The sequence below is a fragment of the Saccostrea echinata genome, unplaced genomic scaffold, assembly GCF_033153115.1.
Source record: "Saccostrea echinata isolate AGI-Se365-2 ecotype Australia unplaced genomic scaffold, CSIRO_AGI_Sech_v1 ptg000025l, whole genome shotgun sequence".
Lineage (NCBI taxonomy): Eukaryota > Metazoa > Mollusca > Bivalvia > Ostreida > Ostreidae > Saccostrea > Saccostrea echinata.
In genome coordinates this window covers 22,318,844-22,346,628 of record NW_026889774.1, presented here as the reverse complement: position 1 = coordinate 22,346,628, position 27,785 = coordinate 22,318,844, and the positions used below count along the sequence as shown (strand labels likewise).

General features: G+C 33.6%; 1 protein-coding gene across 1 annotated transcript; it reads left to right on the top strand.

Annotated features, from left to right (window-relative positions):
• The first annotated feature begins 1,006 nt into the window (after positions 1 to 1,006).
• On the top strand, positions 1,007 to 24,750 carry LOC133192191 (deleted in malignant brain tumors 1 protein-like). The gene is made up of 16 exons (XM_061328155.1): positions 1,007 to 1,101; positions 1,300 to 1,459; positions 6,384 to 6,562; positions 6,969 to 7,112; positions 8,121 to 8,374; positions 8,661 to 8,745; positions 9,220 to 9,258; positions 9,454 to 9,607; positions 11,712 to 11,884; positions 12,126 to 12,683; positions 14,159 to 14,226; positions 14,338 to 14,394; positions 14,479 to 14,578; positions 14,692 to 14,739; positions 14,851 to 15,132; positions 24,257 to 24,750. Exons 1-16 carry the CDS (start codon positions 1,047 to 1,049, stop codon positions 24,742 to 24,744), a joined length of 2,844 nt encoding a protein of 947 aa, XP_061184139.1. The 5' UTR covers positions 1,007 to 1,046; the 3' UTR covers positions 24,745 to 24,750.
• The last annotated feature ends 3,035 nt before the right edge of the window (positions 24,751 to 27,785 follow it).

Here is a 27,785-nt window from a genome sequence, read left to right as displayed (position 1 = left end):
TTCCATTTTTAGAAACATCAAGTCGATATTCATTTCAGAATCTTAAAATAGTAACACGTCTATATGCTGTTATATACTTGATCACGTGATCAAGTTTGAGCCAATCACAGAACTTGGAAGAAATGAATATATATATATATATATATATATATATATATATATATATATATATATATATATATATATATATATATATATATATATATATATATATATATATATATATCTTGTATACTTTATTAAGTGCAACATGGAATTGTTATTTTTTAAAAGTTTGTTATATAATGGAAAATTTGCTTTTAATAAGTTTTTTACATAATGGTAAATTTGTTTTTTTTAAAGTTGTCAAAAATAAAAAAAAAATGATAAAAAAAAGAAAAAAAAGAGAAATACATTTTTTATTAATTTCTTTTAGAAAATATTGTCATTTATAATTTTCAAAATCATATCGATCTCAATACTTCATATCTTTAAAACAATGTGTAAAGAAAATCATAACATATTTCCTTACAGAGCATTTCATTCATATAGTCTTCTCTCTGACATATTTTGATAAATGTGCATTAAGACTTGAAGCTGTGCCATTGCATATTCTGCAAAAAACATATGCTGGAAAGCACAATAAGCTCGAGAAAAAGTATCCAATATTCTGTTTGTAAATCGGATAAACATTTACAAATATATTTATTAGTAAGTTTTGCAAAATGTAGGACACTAAAAATGTTCCACTTCCTTGATATCAAGAAGACAAGTCCTTTTCCTTATCAACACTGATAATCATATCGACTCTCTATCATCTTACCATATACTACATGTCTGATTTTCGATTTCAGGTTGAAAAAAAAACAAAAATTAATTTTCACTGTCAGTCAGTGGACTCATAGCTCTTACATTTTTAGTCACAAAATTTTCGGACACCATTCGTTAACATTATCATAGGCCATACAATCGTAATTACATTTAGCTATCAAATTCAGTAGATTGATAAGTCTCTTCCTTTAGATATAGGTCATACATGTTCTAAGGACTTTACGATAGAAACAGAAATGGTTAGCATTCTTGTTTGTCTCTGTTTCATTTCTGGGCCATATATTCTATCAGGTAATGTACAATAAAATTTATTAAATTCATTTTTTTCTTAGTGATTTTTAAGATAATTTAGATTACCTTGTAAAATTTGAAGCTTTTTAGAGACTTTAAAATGAAACAAATAAAAAAGCGAGAAAAAAAATGAAAGAATAGGTAAGTGAAGTCACTTGTTAAACGTACAATTATTTTGAAGAATAATTATTTTTTTAGTATCGTCATCAAGAATAAGACTGGTAAATGGACATGGGTTACCTAACCAGGGACGATTAGAAATTTATGATAACCTACTGGGCGTTTGGGGAACAGTTTGTGATGATTTATTTGACAGAAACGCTGCTGGAGTCGTGTGCCAGCAGTTAGGATATAGCAGGTTAGGTGCGACAGTTAGTGGAAAAACTTGTTTATTTCTTGTTTTCATTAAAAGTCGATAATTAACGTCCTCGATGTAAATATATCTCTTTTGTGAAGTGTGGTTTAAAAATATTGCACCATTCAACTGGAAGAAATCAGAAATGCAGACAGAAAGCCTGACAAATCTAGATAGTGAAAAGTGTGCCATTTTGTAATTGTGATTGCAAAATCTCCAATTGCTAAATCAAGGAGTTGAAGATATAGGACATGAGCAGTATAAGGTTTTTTAATATTATATTCTATACTTCGACCAAAAGCATGACTAAGAATAGCCTTCTCAAGCAGAATTTCATTCAACAGTGTTATGTTCACAATAAAATGTCCTGTCTCTACGTAAAAGAAAAGAAAGTTACAGAAAGTTCAGTTTTAGGTCACCTGAACCAGGTTAAACCAAACTCTTTCTAGTATGCATCTATGAACAATGGGAATTTGAAAGGTGAAATATAAAGACAAAAAACAGTGAACATTTTCAAAGTCCATTTAATCATCACAAATTATGAGCAGAGCCAAAACAGACCTATAAAAACAGAAATGGGATCAGGTGCCATGAAACGTTCTTTCCAAGAGAAGATAATTTTATACAATAGGCCCATGGGCGACAATACTCAACTGAGTCACTATGACCTGACTGTTCTCAATCAGCATATTATTCCCTATTTATTACAATATTATTATTACTTTAAAAATATGAACTCCTCCCATGGTCTCATTCAATCTCTTAAGGACATAATTTGAATAAACTTGAATCTAAACTACCTGAGAATGCAATAATTGTGTCCTTTTATTCGAAGACCTATTTTTATATTCATGTGAAGCAGATTTTATTCAAAAACTTCTACATAAGAAGAAAACACTGTGGCCTTCATCTCGACATTTAGATATATCGACGACGTATTATCAATTAACAATTCTATTCCTATTTTGACTCGATATACTAGTATCCCGGTGGACCTGAAATAAAAAAAATACCACAGAGATTGACATATCTGTTCATATTTGGATATTTTACTAGACGTTAATGGTAACCTAACAACAAATTTTCATAAAAGACGTGATGACTTCAACCTTTCTATCGTTAACTTCCCTTATTTATGTAGCAATATACCCTTATTACATGCATATGGAGTTTATGTCTCCCAGTTGATTCGATACGCAAGAGCATGCTCTACGTGTGAACAGTTTCTAAAACGAGGCAAGCTTTTGACCTTTTGTCGATCGTTGACCTTGTCGGCAAACACAATCTATCATAAAGATTAATGCTGACTGATGTTTTTTCATACTAATTGTTAGGCCATTATTTATACACTGAATTGTCTGCGGATTTTTCCGTTTGGCCGATCATGACAAGGAGCACATGGCGGGTGTGACCGTCGACAGGGAATGCTTACTCCTCCATGGCCCCTGATCCCACCTCTGTTGCTTTTAGAGGTTTCTGTTTGCTATACTCCCGTTTTGTATTTTTGAGCTTGATTACTGTACGATATTTCCATATTTCATGCTTCCATATTCATAAAACTAATTATTGCTTTGCATTTCTTGAGAAGATTTTTTCCTATATATTCCTATGTTAATTTGACCGCCTATTGTGACCCCACTCTATCCCCGGGGGTCATGATTCTACAAACTTGAATATACACTACCTGAGGATGCTTTCATATTATCAAATATATGACTAATTATTGCTTTGCTGTTCTAAAGAAGAGTTTTAAAGATTTTTCCAATATATTCCTTAGTAAATCTTTGATCGCGTATTGTGGCCAAATCCAACCCCAGGAGGTTATGATTTGAACAAAATTGAATCTACAATAAGTAATAAAGTTTGCATATAGGCCTAAGTTTAATATTTTCTGACCCAGTGGTTCTTGAGAAGATTTATTTTATAAATACCATTAAATTTTCATTAATTCTTCATTATCTCCCCTTGAAAGAGGGCGTAGCCCTTCATTTCAACACATTTGAATTCCATTCACGCAAGAATGCTTTGTGGCAGGTTTAGTTGAAATTGACTCAGTGGTAACCTTGAGAAAAGTCGAAAAATAAGTCGAAAAATGTGAAAAGTTTACGACGACTTCAACAACAAAACATTTTGATCAGAAAGGCTTAGTACTTGAGCCTTCGGCTCAGATGAGCTAAAATGTGAAACTACAGTATGTCCAGTTAAAATCTTTGGAAGAACAATAAGTTAGGAATGACATAATGTTCATGTATGTACAAACTTCTATACACACTGAAGATGTAAAGTTCAAACCATTGCCCCCAGGCTAAGAATGGGCCATAAATGATATCGAAAATTTTATGTAGAATCTTAATTTAGTTGGAAAAGTAGAAGCAAAACATTTCAAGTCTTCATTAGACCTTCTATGCTACAGAATCGTCTAATATACTCAACAAAAAGAAACGCATATTCAGATTAAACATGATAATTTAATTCTTCAGTTTATGTGTTATTTTTATTTTTTAAGTGTAATAAAGCGCCTTGAGATAAAATTCAAACATGTCTCATGTTGCTGTTTTGAAAAGTTAAGAATAATATCACAGCTTTTCTTGGTCCATACAAGGGAAGAATTTAATGACTGTATAACAGTGAGTTTTAATATCGCGTTTGTCCTCCGTTTGCATCAATTGCAGCCTGAACACGTCGCGTCATAGAGTTAATAAGCTTGTTGATGGTAACCTGAGGGATGTTGTTCCATTCCTGCAACAAGCCCTGCTCTAGATCCTGGATGGTGGCTGGTGGGTTGGGACGGCATCTAACTCGTTTATCCAGCTCATCCCATAGATGTTCTAGCGCATTAAGGTCTGGTGAGAACGCTGGCCATGGAAGAACATCTACGTTGTTCTGCAGAAAACCCGATCACACCCTTGCCACATGCAGCCTTGCGTTGTCCTGTTGCAGAGTCAGATTGTGCTGATGGACAGATGGAACAAGCAAAGGAGCAAGGATTTCATCGCGAGATTTTAGTGCATTCATATTGCCATGAATTACGTGGAGTGGTGTTCGCCTTCCTTAAGCAATACCTCCCCACACCATAACGTTTCCACTACCAAATCGATCTCTTTCAATAACACAACAGTCTGCAAAATACTCATTCTTTCGGCGATGCACACGTGGACGACCATCAGCTCTATACAAGTTGAATTTCGACTCATCTGTGAAGAGAACTTGATGCCATTGTCGCCGCCTCCAAATTCTAGGGTCATGCCGTCTTAACCAATCCATTCGTCCCTGGCGACGTCTCGGCGTTAACAGATTTCCAATGTACGGACGTCGTGTACGAATTCCAGCTCCTCGCAGTCTGTTAAGAACAGTTTTGACACTTATACGCTGATTTCTTCGTCCAGCAATTGTAGCAGTAGTTTCTACAGCAGTTCTGAATCGATTGCGCAGATGCTGAAGGCGGATCTGACAATCCTGACTGGGATTGGTTACCCGCGGACGGCCAGTTCTTGGTCTGTCATCCGTGCTTCCTAGCTGGTGGAGACGTACATTTAACCGCTGCACAGTCGATTGATGTACTCCAAATGCAGTTGCAACTTCCTGTTGCATAGCTCCAGCTAGTAGCATTGTTACAGCCTGGTTGCGTTCATCTTTGCTTAGGCGTGGCATTGCAGCATCAAACACGCAATAAAACCGTAGATCTGGGTTTGATAGGAGTGGTAATTACTTCTGTAAATCCAAAATATCAATGACAATAGATCCCCGATTTACAAGAAATCGTGCAAAACACTCTTTTTATAAACATGATTAATCAAGCGAAACATTTCGACACTTGGGTTTTAAAAGCCAATGTTGTCCTTTAAATAGGTCAGAGGTATCCAATGATAAAAGTAATAGTTGTTCTATGTACTGTTTCAAAATTTCTTTGATGAGTAAAAAAAAAATGCGTTTCTTTTTTGTTGAGTATATATGCTTACATCTCCATACAGCCCCATGAGCAAGGGGAAGGGATGCAACAGGGGTCAAAATTTTAATTTCGAAAATTACTGCAAAATTCTAATTTTTAGAAACATCAAGGATATGCAAAAATCATCCCTGTAGCATGGACTTAAGTTTGTTAAAACTATGGCTCCCAATGTATAATAAAATCTTTAATAATCCTTTTCTGAAGCTTTCAAAGACATACATGTAAACATTTAATTCATTTTGTAGCGTAGAATCAAGTCAGGAAGTTATAAATGACGAAAAATTTTCATATTAAAAAGATATTCTCAAAGGCTCCCTTTCAAATTCTCTAGTTATTATAAAAACATCCCAGTGTAGTGAGAATTTGAATATTTTATTTAAATCAATGCCCTTTGGACCAATGAGACATATCTCTCAAATTTTACAATAAAGTAGATCAGAAAAAAGAGCGAGTGAAGTGGTCCATAAAACCTTAAATTGCAGTTGAAATGATTTAAAGATATTAACTTTTGATATTTATACATTAAAATGTCTTTCTTTGTTTGTAAATGCAAGGATAACGGTTGCGACGACGCAGTAAAAATACATAACCAGCCTAAGCAGGTTATGTAATTTTTTCTGCAATGTTTGCAACAATGTTTTGGAGAAAGTGTTTAAAATATTGTATTATTGGTTCATACTTACGTTACACTGATGGAAGAGCCCATTTCTTCAGAAATCTTAAAAACAGATGACTTTAAAAACCGGTTCTTACTAGTTTAATATTAATGGATTGATCATGGCAATGGGTTTTCTTACGAAATAAAGGAAATATTCAGTGGATGTAACAACATATATTAAGCCAGTTGACATAATTATGATACTCTCCTGGGATATCATTAATCTACCACAATCGTAATAAACAAATTATAAAAACAATGTAGATCATGACTTTAAAAGCAGCATTTAATACTGATTAATATAACATTTTGTGTGACAGATTTAATGCGCAGGTGAAGTCCCAAGCCTATTTTGGCAGAGGATCAGGTCGAATAGCTTATGATGACGTCAAATGTGGTGGGTCAGAGACGGATTTAAGTCAGTGTCAGCACTCCAGAATCAGTGATTGTACACATGCAGAGGATGTAGGAATTATATGTCAAAGCACTTCAACTGGGGGTATGGAAGGAGTTCTAGTTTATTATAGAATCAAGACACCCTTGTTGTGTTCTCCCATTTACATGGAAGGTTATAAAATAATGTACAATAGTTACAGGTTTCCTAAAACAAAATTTCATCTACTTAACTTTTTGTGCGATGAAAAACTCCTCTTTTTGTGATCAGGGTAATTGCCAGTCAATACTGAAGAAATGAAAAACTCCTCTTTTTGTGATCAGGGTAATTGCCAGTCAATACTGAAGAAAAATAGTTTGCAGTTTCTTAAAAAAATCAAGTTATGGAATTTTTAACCACCAACTATACACCTTTAACATGAGAAAACGATACAGTTGTGCATTTTTTTGTCCCTTTTCTCTAACCTTGCATAAAGTTTTAAGCAAAACTGTGCTAATTTGTCTATTTTCAGCAAACTGTGACTTCGAACAACAGTCACACCCTTGTCAGTGGTCAAATGTTCACAACGAAAATTTTGACTGGACCATTAATAAAGGTTCAACAGTTTCCACTGGTACAGGACCTAGCTTTGACCACACAAGAGGAACTTCAACAGGTAATTCTAGAAATAAACCCTTAGGTTCTTATTGTAAACATTAGAGATCAAGGTACTTACAGGAAAACTATTAATGCATTTTACCGCTATTCCTTTTCTCTTATAAGTGTGGAAGATATCACTCTTGAAGAAGACGGGGTCATAGTTTATTGAACACTTGTGAGGATATTTGTAATAAAAGTGACTTTATGGTAAATTGATGATCTACTTTGTCTGAAATATGAACATGAACGGTGATCAAGCTCAAAACTCCATTGATATAACAAATTTGGCAGAGCAAACATGACCTCTGAAAACATCAGAGGTAGGATCAGGTGCCATGGAGGAGTAAGCATCTCCTGTCGACCGATCACATCCGCTGTGTGCTCCTTGTCATAATCGGACAAACGGAAAAAATCCGTAGACAATTAAGTGTAAAAATAATGGCCTAACAATTGTATAAAAACGTCAGTCAACATTCGACTTAATGATAGTATTTGCTGACAAGGTCATTGTGTCGACCATAGAAGTGTTAGCTTTAACAAGACTGTTGATATTCTTGTTTCATCAACTTATTTGTCAATGGCTTGCCTCGTTTTAGAAACTGTTCACACGTAGAGCATGCTCTTGCGAATCGAATCAAATGGGAGTCATAAACTCCAAATGCAGGTATATTGCTAAGTAGATAAGGGAAATTGGCGATAGAAAGTTGTTGAAGTCATCACTTTTATCATAAAGTTTTGTTGTTAGGTTACCATTTTATAAATTTAAAGAAAATCCTTATGCCAAAAGTGAACAATGTCAGCAAAATAAAAGAAAACAGTGAGATGTATAAAACATCCAGGACAGCATATTTTTAAATTCTCATTTCAACATTTAGACTCGCAAAGATATTCACCATATCAACTCACTGGATTAAGCTAGGGTGCGTTGCGTAAAGTCACACCATGTAGATATCATCTGTTAATCATACTTTGATATTACTGACATAGCATGTAATTTGTATTAATTTTTTATCTTTACTTTCAGGACATTATGCGTATATAGAGGCTAGTTCGCCAAGACAGCCAGGAGATATAGCACGTCTCGTGAGCCCTAGTCTTTCATCGTCAAACTCAAGATGTTTACATTTCTGGTATCATATGTACGGAAGATCAATGGGAACATTAAATGTGGTAGTGACGACTTCCATTGGGAACTCGACGGTTTGGAGTATAAGCGGAAATCAAGGAAATGCCTGGCATCGTGCCCAAGTCACTGTTACCAGTACACGAACATACCACGTGTGTAGAACTGCTTTGAAATAGAAAATAATTAATTATCCTTAAAATACTAATTAAGAATCAAAAGTTTATCAGCACTTAAAAATAGACAGTGTATATCGTTTTCATTAAAGAAAACACAGATCCTTAATTATTTTTGCAGATTTTAAATTGAAAAATCGTGTCTGCTTGAAATAAAAGAATATGTTTGCAAAAATCAGTTACTTCAGTCTCCTAAGACTTTAAGCTTGTAGTTCTTGCCTGTTGCATGCATGAAATAAAAATACAGATTTCATTTTTTATCTAGGTGGTGATGGAAGGAATTCGCGGGAGCAGTTACTACAGTGACATTGCCATAGATGACATTTTATTCACACAATCCTCGTGTTCAAGTAAATGTTTTGAATTGCTGCATATATGGCAATCCATTTGATTATTTATTTAAAAAAGAAGAGATATCTCTTTAACTTAGAAAGGTATCTCTTTTTGCCAAAGAGATATTTCCTTATCCCAGATAGATATATCTTTCAAAGTAAAGGAGATATCTCTCAAATTATCACTTTTACTTGAAGAGATATTTCTCGAAGTAAAAGAGATGTCTCTAAAAGAGGTATATCTCTGCAAGCGAAAAAGATGCCTTGAAAGGTTTCTCAAATTTCAAAGGGATACATGTATTTCTATTTTTAAAGAGATGTCTCTCTAAAGTAGGCAATTTCTTTGAAACTTATAGAGAGAACTTATTTTTTCCAAATAAATAGTAGGACTACTTGCAACATGAGTGGTTTGAATCCTTTTCCTTTTGGATTTATCTGTATAAAAATATTGAAATTAAGATGACCTGTGAAAGAAGGTTATATCTTTTTCAGTTTATCCATCTAATGCGACATCTCATTTGCCGTCCTCGCGTAAGTGTGATATCAATTACATGTATTATGTGGAAAGAGCATTAATTTTGATTTTTTTTATTACAGTGAAAATGGAAGAAATAGCATTTGAAATAAATGAATAAATTTTTACATAAAAGAAATAACATGAATAATTGATTATAAATATTCACTAAGGACAAAATGATAATAATAATCGGGCTTCCTTTGCGTTAGCTACGGACTTTCCGGTCCGACTCGTAGATGGTCATGGAAGTGCAAGTCAGGGGAGAGTGGAGGTCTTTTACAACGGTGCATGGGGTACCGTATGTGATGATCATTTTGACCAAAATGCTGCCTCTGTCGTATGCTCAAAAATGGGATATGAAAGGTAATGCTAAAAAGAAGGGTTCTTCATTAAATTACTTGTGAATAAATACCTTATCAGTTCATGTAAATTCGTATTGTTTCTAACACAGTAGCACGTGTTTTTATAAATTCTGGTCGTTTATAGTTTATAACACCAGGAATAATTTGAAAAGTGCATTATCATAAATTTTGAATAATAATTATAAAAATCAGTACTCAGAATTCATGCCAAATACTGAATAATCTTACTATATATATATATATATATATATATATATATATATATATATATATATATATATATATATATATATATATATTAGGGATGTCAACGAGTACCCGGTTAACCGGGTACTCGCTCGAACATCCGAGAATCGAATACTAAAAATGGTATTCGGTTACTCGGAAGTGTATTTTTTTCTTATTTCAAAGTACATATTTTTATCAAAAATTATCAAAAAAAAAAAAAAAAAAAAACTTAAAACTGCATGTATACGGTTATTAGCGTGTCGTCATGTACACCTGTGAATCACCCTTTATCGCCTGTGGCTGTGTATATACAGTAATTAGAGACCTATTATGGTCTTTAATTTTTGGATGGCTTCAATGATTGCTTTCAGTGAACATCGATTAAGTATGGTCTATTATCTTCAAATCATTTTTAAATTATTTAGTTAATAATTGGCAGCAAAATCTGACATGCGTAGAAATGCCGCTACCCACTTCAAAAGCGAAGAAATGTTTAGAAATAATTGAAGATTCAAAAAAATGTTGAAAGTCAGTTAGTGTAGTAAGTTTATACGGAGGAAGCAACCAGCCTATACTAGCGATTCCAACAACGTCCGTCCCTTCCCTTTGGCTAGTCTAATCATCACAAACCTGCGTAAAAGATTGTTCTCTTTTGCGTTGATGAAATAGATCCTAAACAAGAACTGTAAACCATTTGTAATTTTTGATGTATTAATTGTGTCTTTTGTGTTTATTTGATAAATAAATCTAGTACCAAAAAAATCAATCCCATTGAACTCGATGTTTATATGTATACATTTATAAACGTGATAAAACAGCTTTTGGGTTTGACAGAGCTTAACGTGACTCAAGAAAATTAACACACTTCAGTTGTATTTACATTTTTACATGTACCGAGTACCCGGGTACTCGATCGGAAAAACGTCCGAGTAACCGATTATCAAAAATTGACCGATTTGACATCCCTAATATATATATATATATATATATATATATATATATATATATATATATATATATATATATATATATATATATATATATATATACAAAGAAAAAGGTGAAGATAACGAACACTGATCAATCATCTCAAAAAAAGTTGTAAACAATACGAATCGCAAACAGGGTAAAAACATGTACCACTGGAAACAACAGATGGGATCAGATGGCTAGGAGGAGTAAACATCTCCATTCGACCGGTCTCACCTTCCATGAGCTCTAAAGTGTAAAAAGAATGGCTAACAAATATCATGAAACATGACAATCAAAATAAAACCCAACAGTAATTTTTCTTGCAAAAAGGGTCGACCATGGAATTTGCAAAATGTTGACTTTTAACTAAAGTACTGCAAATCCTATTATATAGACTTATTTCTTATTAGCATGTCTCGGTTTAAAAATTGATCGTAATCAAAAAATGTTCTTGTGCATCAAATCAGTTATGAGCCATAAGCATATACATGTGATATTAAAATATTGCATGAACAGGGGAAGTTGACGATGGAAAAGCTGAAGTCATCCCATTTGTCATATAGTTTAGGTGTTATTAATTTGGCCATTAACGTCTATAATCGGTAAAACACACTTGATCTTCAAAGATATTAATATTGTCAATGAGAAACTCCACCATTTTTGAACATCACCTTCAGAGTACTTGTATGTAGAATGAAAATGAATTTTAAAGAGTAGTTTTTCAAATGACATATCATAAAATATGAAATTTTCCGAGTCCATTTTTACTGAAGAATCAGTGGCCAATTATGTAATGATTTAAAGTCTGGTTTTTAATTTATTGTGAGGAAAGGTTGTATGAAATGTAGAAAAGTCACACGTTTTTAGTGCTATTGATTTTGATTTAAAGGGCTTTTTTTTTCTAGTTCGACAGCACAAGTTAGACCACACAATATTTTCGGGTCTGGGAAAGGTCTTGTTGTTCTGGATGACGTAAACTGCACTGGTCACGAGACAGGATTAGATAAATGCGGGCACAGTCCGCTAGGTGTCTCTGATTGTACTCATGCTGAGGATGTTGGGGTTGTATGCAGTAGTGGTATGTTGATATTCAAAAAAAAAAAAAAAAAGAAAAAGAAAAAAAAAATCGAGAAAGAAATTTTGTAAAGAAAAAGTAATCATGTTTTAACTTAATTGAATGAATTTTTATCATTAATGTGGCATTGCAAAATGAGATATCTAAATACTTTATACTCAAGTTCATTTATTAAAACATATATCAAAATAATCCCCATAAAAAAGCTAAATAAAGTCTAAGTTTGCGTTTCCTTCGTTTTCAGATTGCATGCATGTCAAAGCAGATATCGTCTTCATGTTGGACTCTTCAAGTTCAGAGGGATCTACAAATTTTCAACTTCAGAAAAACTTTGTGTCGTCCTTTGTAAATTCGCTAACCATAGGACCCTCTAATGTCCAAGTGGGAGTTATAACATTCTCCACTACTGCAACAGTCAACTTTGATCTAAATGACCATTTAACAAAATCAAGTGTAGTTTCAGCTATTAATAGAGTCAGATACGTTCAAGGATCCACTCACACTGATCTTGGATTAAATTTGGCATGGACTAGAGTATTCAATCAACCTGGTGATCGACCTGATGCTCAGAATATATTATTTGTTCTCACTGATGGGCAGTCCAGCAGCCCTGCCGCCACTAAGGCGCAGGCAGAAATGGTTCGTAATCACAATATTAAAACCTTCGCAATAGGGATCGGGTCTGGGATACGGAGACCAGAACTCAACAATATTTCCATGACGAGCGACTATGTGATTCAGGTGTCAGACTTTGCAAATCTTCAGTCAATCGCCACGAAGCTGAAAAATGATCTGTGCTCGGGTAAGTGTCATGAATGTAATTCAGATATTCTCCAAAGATAAAGATAAATTCTGTCAATTTGAAAATAAAAATCGAAAGACAAGATATGAAAAGAATTCAACGATGTCATTTAGTTTTAAAGAGTGTAATTACCATATTCCTTTGGAAATGTTACTTCTTCTAGAATAATGGTGGAAAAAAGACAGATAGATTTCTTCATGACACAGTTTTGATTATCATTTTGTTTTAAGCAAGAGTGTTGTCATGGGTCCCAAAAAAACTGAATAACTTATGAAATATTTCGAAAATGTTTCGCCTCCTATCCTTTGATTTGAATTAAGTTCGAGTGCAATCACATCATGTGAATCAATTTTTTGATTTTAACAAACATTAGTATCATGGCTACTAAAATTTGGTAATTTTCAGCAGTCGGGGTCTAATTAGAATTAAAATTGTGATCACTTGCGATCATGGTCGTAAAAGACATCGCAACTAAAATTGTATCTTATCTCTAAATAGAGTTTAGAGACTCGTGATTAACGTATTGTAACGTATACGAACGTATCTGAACGTATCAGATTGTGCCAAAAAGCGAACCCGGATTGTGATGTTCGCTTCAGATCGAGATTCAATCGTGGACTTGATCGTTACAATCCTATCAGAACGTTTGTGATCGTTTCTGAAAATTAATAATGACAGATAGTGTCAGAATAGGGGGCTTTTCATGTTAAATTTAAATAAATAAATAAGCAGTAAAGATTTTATCGCGATAGATATATGATTTGAAATTGATTTTTAATTCTGATTTAAGATGTTACAATGGTACAAGTAGCTAAAACTAAGAATATAAGGGGTTCCCGAGTTAGTTATTTATTTCCACGTCGGGTTTTATAATCTTTATAATTGTCAAAAGACATTCTTTTTTATAAAAAAGACAAATTAGGAGAACATTATATACATAATTCAAAATTTCTAAAGCTAAACCAGATGTTTCTGACGAGACTGCAGCTCTACTGGTTTGTATTTAAAAGTAGCACTTGGACTTGAAACTTTGCAATAGCAATACTTTACTATTTTTAGTAACCATGGCAACACCGTTCATCGAAATCAAAAACCGATATACAGAATTACGTATCTTAGTGTATTCTACTTGTGTGCCAAGTTATATTGAAATCAGACTTAAAATGTAGGAAGAGTAGCGTTTTGAAAAATTGATTACAGACGGACGGACAGACAGACGGACGGACGACGGATACCTTACTATCTCATAAGCTCTTCTGGTCTCTGACCAGTAGAGCTAAAAATAAATGATATTAAGCAGAGATGCATCTCTTCTTTTAGACTATTATAAAAAAAATCTAACATTTGAGAATAATCTTATGAGCGGTATGTTTTCCAACATTTTTTAGACAAATTTATCTCGAACACAATCTTGGTAGTATTATCATGAATATATCTCTTTAAAATCTGTAATATTGAATTTCTTATGTATTTAGACACTCCTGTAACAACCGCCTCTCCGCCTTTGAACTGCAAAGGTGAAATCTGCCAAGGGTACAATAACGTAAGTTTGTTTTTTTTACTTATATTTTTGCACTTAAACAGCATTTTAAATTTTTAGTGGTATATCTAAATTGTTTTTAAATAGATTTTTTAATTAATTCATATTTTTCAGACTTGTATTCTCCATGACTTTGCGAGAAATGGTTCACTTACAACAGGTTGTCAACATGTAAGCCAACATCATTCGTGGACGCGGCACTATTTATTCTAATAAAGAAGAAATCATTAGGTAATGCTTTGAATTGTATTTTAGGAATGTCATTACATTATGAGTGTACAGTATTCACCTTGTGGATCATGGCCAAGACAGTCATGTTGTTGTCGAACACAGCAGTGCATCGACTCTTTGCGAGGTTAGTACATTATTATTTTCCGGTTTTCCTATCAATTTTGGCATTCAAGAAGCGTTTTACATTCTATTGTTTTCTGAAAAGTATTATTTCTGTCGTTTTTTTTATAAATTTAGTTACAACACCCCTTACAACAGCCACAACAACAATGCCTACAACAACTCGTAAGACAATCAACAAACCTTTAGAACATGCAATTAATGATTATTTGATAAGTTTGAAAAAAAACTTCCCATCTGTCATATACAAACCTAGTTTTTAGTTTTATTTTCTAGAGGCGCCATGTCGAGATCATGGTCCCATTGGTTACTGTGCTAATGAAAAGAATACAATCTGCAACCCCACGGACGAGAGGGGGTGGGAGTATGCCCAGCATATGTGCCCCGTGACCTGTAACCTCTGTAAAGAGCACTTACGACAAGACTGCGAAGACAACGACAAGAATGGGATCTGTGAGCTGAATAGAGGCACCATCTGTAACGCTGCCGATCCCGAGGGAAAAGAATTTGCTATAAATGCCTGCGCAAAAACGTGCAACATGTGCACTGAATATTATGGTTTGTGAATTTTTAGTTTTTGTTTTTTTTAATTTTTGTCCCTTCGATAATGCTGTGCTTATTTTGAGATATTAAATTGAGTGTATTTCGACAGTTATCAAAAAACAAAACAGAGATTTTAATGTTTAAACAAGTAAATTGATTTCACCTATAATGTTTTTTTTAGAGATCCATGTTTGCTTTGCTTCCGATTTGTATTGTTTCAGTTGACTTTTGAGCTTGATTACTGTTCATTATCTCCATATTTCATATACATGTAATTACTTATTTTCTTTCTGACGTACATCAAGAACAAAATCAAAAAAACACTTATCAAAATTGACTCACATACTCGACGAAAAGCCCTTCTATCAAAATTCTCATGTCCTTATGTAGAAGAAATGATTGTCTTTCACAATCTTCAGAACTACGAGGGTTGTTCGGAAAGTTCGCCAATCTTCTTTATACTATCTTCAAGTAATTTAAAATGAGCACAATATCATGTGTAAAAATACTTATTTTGATTAAGTGTGAAGTTTCATTCCATGTGATTCAATAGAATTCATGTTGTTTAATTTTAAAATCAACACGCTTTTTTACCATGGAGCAAACTCAACAAAACTGTAACGTCAAAAACATACCGACATAAGGTTCTCAAAAATACTATCCCTATGCATTTCACACAGTATTGCCCGATACCAGTGCATCGATTTAAAACGTTTCTCTATCACCTGAAATCTATTTTGCTAACAATTGATCCAGTTTTTTTTGTTTGTCAGTGTTATATTTTTTTTCACTGCATAAGTGTGCGTTCACAAGATCAGCATCTGTGAAGCGTCAAACTCTTAGCATGACGATACTAATGTTTTGATACAGGGGCGTAGCTTGACTTTAAATTCTAGTGAGGCAAAACCATACATGTAGCAGCAAGAGGTCTGGGGCCGCCTTAAGCCCCCAGCAGGTTCCTGGTGGTGTCATGGGAAGGGGGGGGGGGGCACTCCGACAGAAATGGAGTTGGGGTTTTTAAAACGCAATAAAATTTCATTTGTTGTACTGGTTTCTTTATTCAAGACTTCAGCATGATACTACATATTGTAAAAGAATGTAAAAGAGTTAATAAATATGTTTACTAAAACTTTTGAAGCATTTAAAGGTGAAAGCGCATCTTATTAAACTTTTATTTCTTTAAAACTTCAACATTATAGAACTGCTTAAATGTTAAAAGAAATGCCATTAATTATGTTCCCCAAACGAAGTTTGGGAACATATTGTTTTTACTCTGTTTCTTATTATTATTATTATTATTATTATTATTAAGGTCTTCCGTTTCAGTCGGAAGACCTTATAGTGATTGTACTGTTTATTAAGGTCTTCCGTTTCAGTCGGAAGACCTTATAGTGATTGTACTGTTTATTAGGTCTTTCCACCTTTCTGTGGAAAGACCTATTGGTTTTCTTCTGTTTCTTATTATTCTTCTTATTTTTCCGCCGCAAGATTTTGAGTTTCAAGATTTATCGAAAAGATTTATAGTTCATGAGAATGTACTCTGGAAAAGATTTTAGCAGTTGACCCTGCGTATATGAACTTTGACCCCTCGAGGAGTTACATCCCCTTTCGCAATAAAAGCTTGTTATCGCTACTCCTTTGAAATGGTAAACCGTAGAGATATGAAACCTTCACCAATGTCCTCGACTAATTTAGGGGACTCTTCAATCTATTCATTGCGAAAGTATTCGTCGACCCCTTTTATGAGTTATTGCCCCTCCAAGTTTTTGATTTTTAGAAATAATTTAAAATTTTTAAAACAATAAGTCATAGAGACATGAAACCAACTGCATTAGATTCTTTGACCTCAGACCTTAAAATATATGCAAAGGTCAAAGGTCAAGGTCATTCAAAATATGAGAAATTAAGCTCTTTTTATATCTCTTTTGTCTTTCAACATATACTAAATATCTTTGCATCATTAATATGCCTCTTAAAACTACTTCAAAGATTTTCATACTTGTCCCCTAAGATTTACCCTTTTAAAAGTTATTGCCCCTTTTACTGAAAACATTGTTATCGCTACTCCTCCAAAACTGTAAACCGTAGAGACACAAAACCTTCACTAATGTCTTCAGGGTCTTTAGACACAACTTCAATCTATTCAGTGCGAAAGTATCCGATGACCCCTTATGTGAGTTATCGCTCTTTAACGTCTTTGCGCTTACTAGTAAACCTTATAACTTTAAAACTAAAAGTTGTAGAAGCATGGGGTCAAGTGCAATGTGACCCTTGACCTTTGACCTTGAATATTTGTTCAAGGTCAAAGGTCAAGGTCATTTCAAAATTTTTAAAAATTTTCATTTTTTCTATCTTTCAAGCCATTTATGGATTCTTTTTGGATAAAAATTATCATTAGAGAGTAAAATATGAAAAAAATATGAAATTTAAAGAAGGTGGAAAGACCTCTAATTGTTCAAGAACAATTAGTCTCCTGGTTAGGTCTTTCCACCTTTCTGTGGAAAGACCTCTTGAAATGCTTATGTTTATTAGGTCTTTCCACCTTTCTGTGGAAAGACCTCTTGAAATGCTTATGTTTATTAGGTCTTTCCACCTTTCTGTGGAAAGACCTCTTGAAATGCTTCCGTTTATTATTAGGTCTTTCCACCTTTCTGTGGAAAGACCTCTTGAAATGCTTCCGTTTATTATTATTATTATTATTCTTCCGCTACGGCTTTTTGATCCGAAAGACTTATCGAAAAACTTTATAGTTCATGATACTCGACTACTTAAATTATTTCGAAAAACATGTGGCCAGCTATTTAACCTTTGACCCTTGCGTAGTTATTGCCCCTTGCACAAAAATCCTTGTTATCGCTACTCCTTAGAAACCGTAAACCATAGAGGTAGGAAACCTTCACCAATGTCTTTGACTAATTGAGAGGACTCTTCAATCTTTTCATTGCGAAAGTATTCATTGACCCCTTTATGAGTTATTGCCCCTGAAAGTTTTTGATGTTCACGAATAACTAAATTTTTTTAAAATGATAAGTCGTAGAGACATGGGACCAACTGCATAAGATTCATTGACCTTTGACCTTAAAATATATGCAAAGGTCAAAGGTCAAGGTCATTCAAAATATGAGAAATTAAGCTCTTTTTATATCTCTTTTGTCTTTCAACATGTACTTAATATCTTTGCATCATTAATATGTCCTCTTAAAACTATTTCAAAGATTTCATACTTGTCCCCTAAGATTAACCCCTTTAAAAGTTATTGCCCCTTGTGCGAAAAACCTTGTTATCACTACTCCTCCGTAACCGTAAACCGTAGAGACACAAAACCTTCACTAATGTCTTCAGGGTCTTTAGACACAACTTCAATCTATTCAGTGCGAATTTATTTGATGACCCCTCATATGAATTATCGCCCTTTAACATCTCTGTGCTTACTATTAAACCTTATAACTTTAAAACTATAAGTCGTAGAAGCATGGGGTCAAGTGCAATGTGATTCTTGATCTTTGACCTTCAATATGTGGGAAAGGTCAAAGGTCAAGGTCATTTCAAAATTTTTAAAATTTCATTTTTTTCTATCTTTCCAGCCATTTATGGATTCTTTTTGCATAAAAATTAACATTTTAGAGAGTAAAGTATAAAAATAATAGAAATTTAAAGAAGGTGGAAAGACCTCTAATTGTTCGAGAACAATTAGTCTACTAGTTATTATTATTATTATTATTTTTTTCCCATTTTTTGTCCAAGCGATTTCTCAGAGATGGCTCAATGGATTTTCTTGAAACTTTCAGAGATTATGACAAATAAAATAAACTAAAAACATTTTTAAGGATTTTGCAAAATTCACTTCCGGTCGTCAGATATGTCCGATTTCCGTTTTTTCAAAAGAGATCATGTCCGGACGATATCTCAGAAACGGTAAAAGATTAAGACTTCAAACTTTCAGGGATTATTGATCATGACAAGTACGTTTGTGGAACATGTTCAAATTTGTCAGCCGTCACTTCCGGTCGTCACAGGAAGTGATCAAAGGAATCGAAAAATTCAACTTTTCTTATTTTAATCAAATCTTGCATCACTTTATTGCATCTGTTTTGCAGTTTCGAAATATGTTGGTCCCACCGGAAACAGAAACGTCAACTTCCGGTTACAAGCGAAAAACTACATAATTTGAGTATTTTACTTTCCCATAAATATCGCTTATAGATGAAGTATTTGAAATGATTTTTAGATATGTTATTTAGACTGCAAATGTCTAAAGTAACATCAAATATCTTGGTAAAATTCACTTCCGGTCGCGTGTTTTACTGTCCGCAAAATGAGAACTTGTCAAAGTGAGATCTCAGAAACGGTAAGAGATTAAGACACCAAACTTATATGAGTAATAGAGCTTAATGAGTAGGCAAAACCATTTGGGTTAATAGCGTCAGCCGTCACTTCCGGTCGTCACAGGAAGTGATCAAAGAAACCAAGAATTTCAACTTTTCTCTTTTGAAATAAATCTTGCATCATATAATTGAATCTCTTTCACAGTTTCTATATGTGTTGGTCTCACTGGAAACAAAAAAACGACAACTTCCGGTTATAAGAGAAAACTATGTAATTGGGATTTTTAACTTTCCCAAAAATATCGCTTATAGATAAAGTTTTTGAAATGATTTTCATTTATGTTATTGAGTCTGCAATTGTCTAGTGTGAAGTCAACCATCTTAGGAAAATGCACTTCCGGTCGCGTGTTTTTCTGTCCTCAAATTGAGATTTTGTTCACCAAATTCCTCAGAAACAGTACACTGCTGAAGTCTAAAACTTTCAGAACTGATAGTCAGTCCTCAGTTTATTTGCATCATGTAAAAATCGTACGTTGCCGTCACTTCCGGTCGTGACAGGAAGCGATGAAAAAAAAGTGAATTTTTAAAGTTTTTTTTCTTTTTACAGAAGTGTTTGGCTAATACGGATGTTAGATAGACTATAACAATGCAATTTATTTTCACCGGAAGTGCCAACCGAAAAACCGGAAGTTGTCTCAAACATGAGTAGTTTTTCTTAGAAACTTTTAGGGAGGATCAGTTGTGAATAATTTAGGTGTAAAATGAACATTTTATTCGTTTGGAGCACTTTCAATCATGAGGAAGTACATAAAGAAAACAGGAAAGTAATTCGGTTTTTTTTTAATTGTATTTACATATCTTTGGAAGCCTTGAGATAACTTTTGTTAATTATTTAGAGTAATCTTATTGACAAGATTGTGTTTTTTTTCCCCGAAGAAGTCAAGAAAACGGAAGACCTGTTATTGCCTAGGCAATAAGTATCTAGTTATTATTATTATTATTATTTTTTTCCCATTTTTTGTCCAAGCGATTTCTCAGAGATGGCTCAATGGATTTTCTTGAAACTTTCAGGGTTTATGACAAATAAAATAAACTAAAAACATTTTTAAGGATTTTGCAAAATTCACTTCCGGTCGTCAGATATGTCCGATTTCCGTTTTTTCAAAAGAGTTCATGTCCGGACGTTTTCTCAAAAACGGCAAAAGATTAAGACCTCAAACTTTCAGGGATTATAGATCATGACAAGTATGTTTGTGGAACATGTTTAAATCCGTCAGCCGTCACTTCCGGTCGTCACAGGAAGTGATCAAAGAAATCGAAAATTTCAACTTTTCTTATTTTAATTAAATCTTGCATCACTTAATTGCATCTGTTTTGCAGTTTCGAAATATGTTGGTCCCACTGGAAACAGAAACGTCAACTTCCGGTTACAAGCGAAAAACTACATAATTTGAGCATTTTACTTTCCCATAAATATCGTTTATAGAAGAAGTATTTGAATTGATTTTTAGATATGTTATTCAGACTGCAAATGTCTAGAGTAACGTCAAATATCTTGGTAAAATTCACTTCCGGTCGCGTGTTTTACTGTCCGCAAAATGAGAACTTGTCAAAGTGAGATCTCAGAAACGGTAAGAGATTAAGACACCAAACTTATATGAGTAATAGAGCTTAATGAGTAGGCAAAACCCTTTGGGTTAATAGCGTCAACCGTCTCTTCCGGTCTTCACAGGAAGTGATCAAAGAAATCAAGAATTTCAACTTTTCTCTTTTGAGTTAAATCTTGCATCATATAATTGAATCTCTTTCACAGTTTCTATATGTGTTGGTCTCACTGGAAACAAAAAAACGACAACTTCCGGTTATAAGACAAAACTATGTAAATGGGATTTTTAACTTTCCCAAAAATATCGCTTATAGATAAAGTTTTTGAAATGATTTTTATTTATGTTATTGAGTCTGCAATTGTCTAGTGTGAAGTCAACCATCTTAGAAAAATGTGCACTTCCGGTCGCGTGTTTTTCTGTCCTCAAATTGAGATTTTGTTCACCAAATTGCTCAGAAACAGTACATTGCTGAAGTCTAAAACTTTCAGAACTGATAGAGAGTCCTCAGTTCATCTGCATAATGTAAAAATCGTACGTTGCCGTCACTTCCGGTCGTGACAGGAAGCGATGAAAAAAGTAAATTTTTAAAGTTTTTCTTTCTTTTTACAGAAATGTTTGGCTAATACGGATGTTAGATAGACTGTAACAATGCAATTTATTTTCACCGGAAGGCCCAACCGAAAAACCGGAAGTTGTCTCAAACATGAGTAGTTTTTCTTAGAAACTTTTAGGGAGGATCAGTTGTGAATAATTTAGGTGTAGAATGAACATTTTATTCGTTTGGAGCACTTTCAATCATGACGTAGTACATAAAGAAAACGGGAAAGTAATTCCGTTTTTTTTTTATTGTATTTACATATCTTTGGAAACCTTGAGATAACTTTTGTTAATTTTTTAGAGTAATCTTATTGACAAGATTGTGGTTTTTTTCCGAAGAAGTCAAGAAAACGGAAGAACTGTTATTGCCTAGGCAATAAGTATCTAGTAATTATTCTTTTTTATACTTATTTCTTCTCCGGTACTTTTTTGTCCGCGAGTGTTCTCGGGAACTGCTCATCCAATTGAGTTAAAACCTTTTTAGGGTTACTAGGCATGTTATGTAGATTTGCGGAACGAAGGTCATTTTGCGCGCACGTGCATGCATGTGCGTGCGCGTGCAATGCATGAAATGACCAATATACTTGATATAGCTGTAACTTTTATATTTTTTGATGAAATGCTTTGATACTCAGAATATAAGGATACATTAAAAGTGTAAACAAGATGAGATGGTCAACATGCACATGCATGCACGTGCGCGCACGCGCAAAGCGTAAAATGACCAATATACTTGATATAGTCGTAACTTTTATATTTTTTGATGAAATGCTTTGATACTCAAAATATTTATATATATTTAAAGTGTAGACAAGATGACATGGTCATCATGCACATGCATGCATATGCATGCACGTGCGCGCGTGTGCAATTTCTTAAATGACCAATATACTTAATATAGTCGTAAGTTTTATATTTTTTGATGAAATGCTTTGATATTAAGAATATACAGATATATTAAAAATGTAGACAAGATGATGTGGACATCATGAACATGCATGCACATGCGCGCGCGTGCAATGTGTTAAATGACCAATATACTTAATATAGCCGTAACTTTTATATTTTTTGATGAAAAGCTTTGATACTAGGAATAAACAGACAAATTATAAGTGTAGACAAGATGGCATGGTCATTATGAACATGCATATAGGTGCGCGTGCGCGCAATGCTAAGATGACCAATATACTTGATATAGCCGGAACGTATATATTTTTGATGAAATGTTTTGATACTGAGAATATAAAGATGCATTAATAGTATAGATGGGATGACATGGTCATCCTGCACATGCATGTACGTGCGCGCGCGTAAAATGCAAAAAACGACCAATATACTTCATTTCCTTATTTAATGAAGGTTACAGGAAATAAGACACCAAAAGGGTGTTGGGGAGCGTTTGGGGAACATCTGTAACGGTCCCCGTTACAATTATAACTAGTTTTACATATAATCTGCAACGTATTGTTGATTATGGGAAGGGATGGTGGTGGTGAAAAATCTAGTGAGGCAGTTGCCTCATTGCCACAATGGAAGCTACGCCCCTGTGATAAGATTTTTACAGATAATCCGTTTTCTCACAGATCACCATCGTCTAAGCAGATTAGTCTATCATTCAAATAGCGCTTGTACCATGTACACACACATGCATGGCTCGATTTTACATATTTCCTACTTCCTCCGGCATTTTTTTCTGGAGTTTTCCAGAGTACAACACAAAATTGTACGGTTAACTGCTGCAGCTCCTTGACGTTATACGACGTCACCTTTTTGCCTTTTTCAATGAGGACTACCTATCTTCTGAAACTGACTTCTTTTCAACGAAGTAAAATATTTCTTCATAATTTGGAATCGGAAACGATGAAACAATTCTTAATTTGAACGTATAGAATTTTCCTGTTTTTGTGTTATTTTGCAGAGGATATAACTTCAGACATTATTTAGTGTCTTGATTGTAAATTACCAAATTTTGACCTGCTCCGTGATCCGATTTCCCATTTTTAAAGTCTAAATAAGTTTGAAATAAACCACAATATTTAAAAAAAAAATTAATACTTATCATTTGGATTTACTGTTGAAATATTTCTTCCAAATTTGGATATAACATGACGTTGAGTAAAAAAGGTTGTGACTGTAGTCCACGAACTTTCCGAACAACCCTCGTAAAACCACTTTGACCTCCTACTAAAAACAAACTTTTTTTTAAAAATAAATGACTAATTTGAGCATTATTGATACGACGAGGGATGCTTGCCTATCAGATGTTATTTAGAAAATAAAGACCTAATTGTAAAGAAAAAATTAATGTATTTTCAAAGTAAACTTTTGACTCCAGTCATTATTGACTCTATTTAAGAGATTTTGAAGAGAAATAAGAAAAAATCAATTGTAATTATGTCTTAATAATATGCCATATGAAAGGAATATGTTTTTATATTATACGGAAGTGGATCCGCTGTATCCCCTACTACTTAATCTACATGTATGTGCATTTGCCATCGGATTGAAGAGCTAAAAAATGACTAAAATCCGACGACATTTAGTTTTAAGATTTTTACTGACATACTCAAAACTAAAATATTCTGAAGACATTGATTTTTTCTCGAGTAGCTATTTACAACGAGAAACACGAGTTTACTACAAAGACAACCCCAGCAACAACTACACCGACGACAACAACTACTACACCAACAACTACCACCACATCGACGACAACAACAACAACGCCAAAACCAACAACACCAAAACCAACTACAACAACAAAACCAACGACAACAACTCCCACAACCATGACAACAACACCAACAACTACGACAACAACAACACCAAAACCAACGACAACACCGAAACCAACGACAACGACTACAACAACCACGACAACAACAACTACGACACAGAAACCGACAACTGCTTCAACAGCTACACCCACAACTACTTCACCTCCACCACCAACATCAACAGCTTCACCTTCAACAACGACAACTCCCACTCCGACGACAACTAGCCCTACAACTACATCCACCACGCCAGTTCCAACAACGACAGAAATGGAACCGTCAACAACAGAGGAGAATTCGGGGGTTATAATCATTGGTTAAAAAATTAGCAAGGTCATTCAATAATGAAATATACATATTATAAATTGTACTGCCACACTTTTACTGTTTTGGATCAATAAAGGATTAAGATGTTTTCTCCTATATAGATCTATTACCTAACGTCAATAAATGTACCTAAAACAATTATGTTTATCTACTTGTTTGATTTTGGATCAAGACTTTTCGCCTTTTTGTATGCAGAAAGATTTAACTGTATCATTTAAATATGGTTCATAATATATGTCATATTCCCATACTAACAACCAAAGAAAGAATTTTATTGTTTAAGTAATCTTCATTGAATATGGAGATTGCTTAAACAATAAAATGCTTTCTCTAGTTGTTAGTATGGGAATTAATGTTGCAGCTATTACAGAAAAAATGAATAACCCGCTTACGCGGGTTATGTGATTGTTTTGCAATAGCTACAACGTTAACTCCCATATTAAGAAAGAAAAGAAAGATATTTTATTGTTTATATTTATATCTGTGCAAATAATCATTAAGTAGATTAAGTAGTTTAAATATTCTATTATTGATATGTACGTCATTGTACGTTTCATTGATGGAAGAGCCACTGCTAAAGAAATCTGTACAGGTGATATGCTTTGTGGTGTTAACTGATTGATAAAAGATAATGGTTTTCTTAAGAAATAAAGGAGAAAATATTTTCTAGTACACAATCACGGGACATCTCAGGGTTTCCTTGTTTAAGTTTGCTTTATAACAAAAAAATTTTAATGAACTTTGAAAATCATCATTAATATTATGAATTTACAGGACATGCCTGTTATACCATTGTTTCACGAGAAAAAAATCTATATAAAAGAGTTGTATACGTGAAGTAAGTCATTCGAATAAGCTTTATTTATTTAACTTTATTTTCTTACTTTTAAGACCTCTAGACTATTTTGAAATATTGCATGACCACTATAAACGTCAAAGAATGGGGTCAGGTGGATGGAGGAGTAAGCATCCCCTGTCGGCCGGTCACACCAGCTCCTAGTCCTCGGGCAAACGGTAAAATCCGTAGACAATTCATTGTGAAAATAATAGCCTGACAATTTGTATGAAAAACGTCAGTTAAAATTCCACTTAACGAAAAAAATGTATTTGCTAATAAGGTCATAGTATCGACCATACAATTCGCAAAAAATGTTGACTTTAAACGAGACTGTTGATATCATTGTATCATCAACTTATTGGTCAACAGCTTGTCTCGTTTAAGAAATTGTTTGTACGTAGATCATGCTCTTGCGTATCGAAACAACTGGAAGACATTAACTCCATATGCAGGTGATGCTGGTATGTTGCTACATAAATAAGGGAAGTTGACAATAGAAAAGTTGAAGTCATCACGTCTATCAAAATGTTTTGTAGTTAGTTTGCCGATAATGTCTCTAGTAAAATATCCAAATATGAAAAGATGCGTCAGTCTCAGTGGTGTCCATTACTTCGAGTTCAAATGAATATATCGAATCAATGTAGGAATGAAAGTGATTACATGTATTATTAATTGATAAAATGCCGTTAATATATATATATCTTAATGTCGAATTGAAGGGAACAGCAAGAAACTTCTTTTCATGTAGAAGTTTTTGAATAAATTCTGCTTCATCTGAATACAAAAATAGGACTGCTAACAAGAAACTAGTACTCACTCCGAGCAATGAGGGGTATTCTATCCGATTGAACACTCTTATATATGATATTGTTGCCTGATGCCACGAGCACCAGGCATGTTGAGGACTAATTTTTTTCCATGGTGCAAAACTTTAGGTTGTAGCTATCGCGTTTTCACTTGTAGTCCTGTCGTTTTCTCTCTGAGATACAGACAATAATTATGTTTATCTGAATTTAGTTTATTTTTTTATCCTTCTGAATTAGCTGGAGTCAAGTTATATTTTTAAAAAGTAGTGATGTTTTGTCACAATTCACTCAATATGTACGGTAACAAAACATTTCACGCGAAAAGACAGTCAGTTCTTCTCTTCCTAGTACCTTATGCATCAAAACACGTTTGGCACATAAAATTCAGAACGTCAAATGATTTCTATTATACTCGATAGTGATAATGTAATTTTAAAACAATAATTAAAATCATAATAAAAAGCTGCAATAGCAATCTCGCCTTGACAAGATAACTTTGTTGATTAAAGGCTATGTGGATGGCAGAAATACACCACCATAACTAATTGATTTTTGTGTGAGGAAGTAGGTTATATTTATCTTACTCATGAATGAAGTCGCCCTGAGTTACAAACATCGATCTTTAACAAACAAAATGCAATGATGATAACAAACATGTCCATAGATTTCATGCAGAATGAATTCTTATTGCTATGTTGTTGATGAGAAAGGTGAGTTCATATTGTTTTTGATTTCTATTTGTCGAAATAAAACAAGAATAATATATCTTTAATTATCTTATTCTAGTCGTCTAACAGGTATCATTGAAATCGTATCCAAACTGCATTTTGCCACTTAATTTTGTGACAAATGAATTTTTAATGGCTACTAAACATAAAATTCTTTCATTAAGTTCTTTTAAAATAATCCTCCTACAGTTTTTAATCTATTGACAATAAAACTTGGTTCCCCTTAGACTATACATATTGAAATACATTAATTCTTTACATCCTGTTTTTGATAAGAATGAACTACTGTATATTCCTATATTTTCGCGAGATATCTATTTGGTATTTATTAGAGAGATAAAATTTAGCTATTAGCTATGGTGTTCGATGAATATTATCCTTAACAAAATAAATATACGCGAGAATAAAATTTTCGCCAGCAGACAGACTCGCGTAATTACGCAAATAAAAAGTTGTTTACAATATTTTGTAATGGTAACAAAAATTGGAACAAGTGGAATTCTTTTTTTAAAAACACTTCTCTGAAAGTTAACTTTTCAATAGAACTTTATGAGTGAAAAATTCTCGAATGGGACATAAAACAACACACAATCAATCAATCCAATAAAACTTGGCACACGAGTAGAATATTTCAAGGCTCATAAATCAGTTGAAGATTCTTTT

Coding starts and splice junctions, on each gene's coding strand:
- LOC133192191 (XM_061328155.1), top strand. CDS start 1,047: ATGGTTAGCATTCTTGTTTGTCTCTGTTTCATTTCTGGGCCATATATT. Junction 8,375..8,660: donor CCAGTACACGAACATACCAC/GTGTGTAGAACT, acceptor TTTTTTATCTAG/GTGGTGATGGAAGGAATTCG. Junction 14,395..14,478: donor TTACAACAGGTTGTCAACAT/GTAAGCCAACAT, acceptor ATTGTATTTTAG/GAATGTCATTACATTATGAG.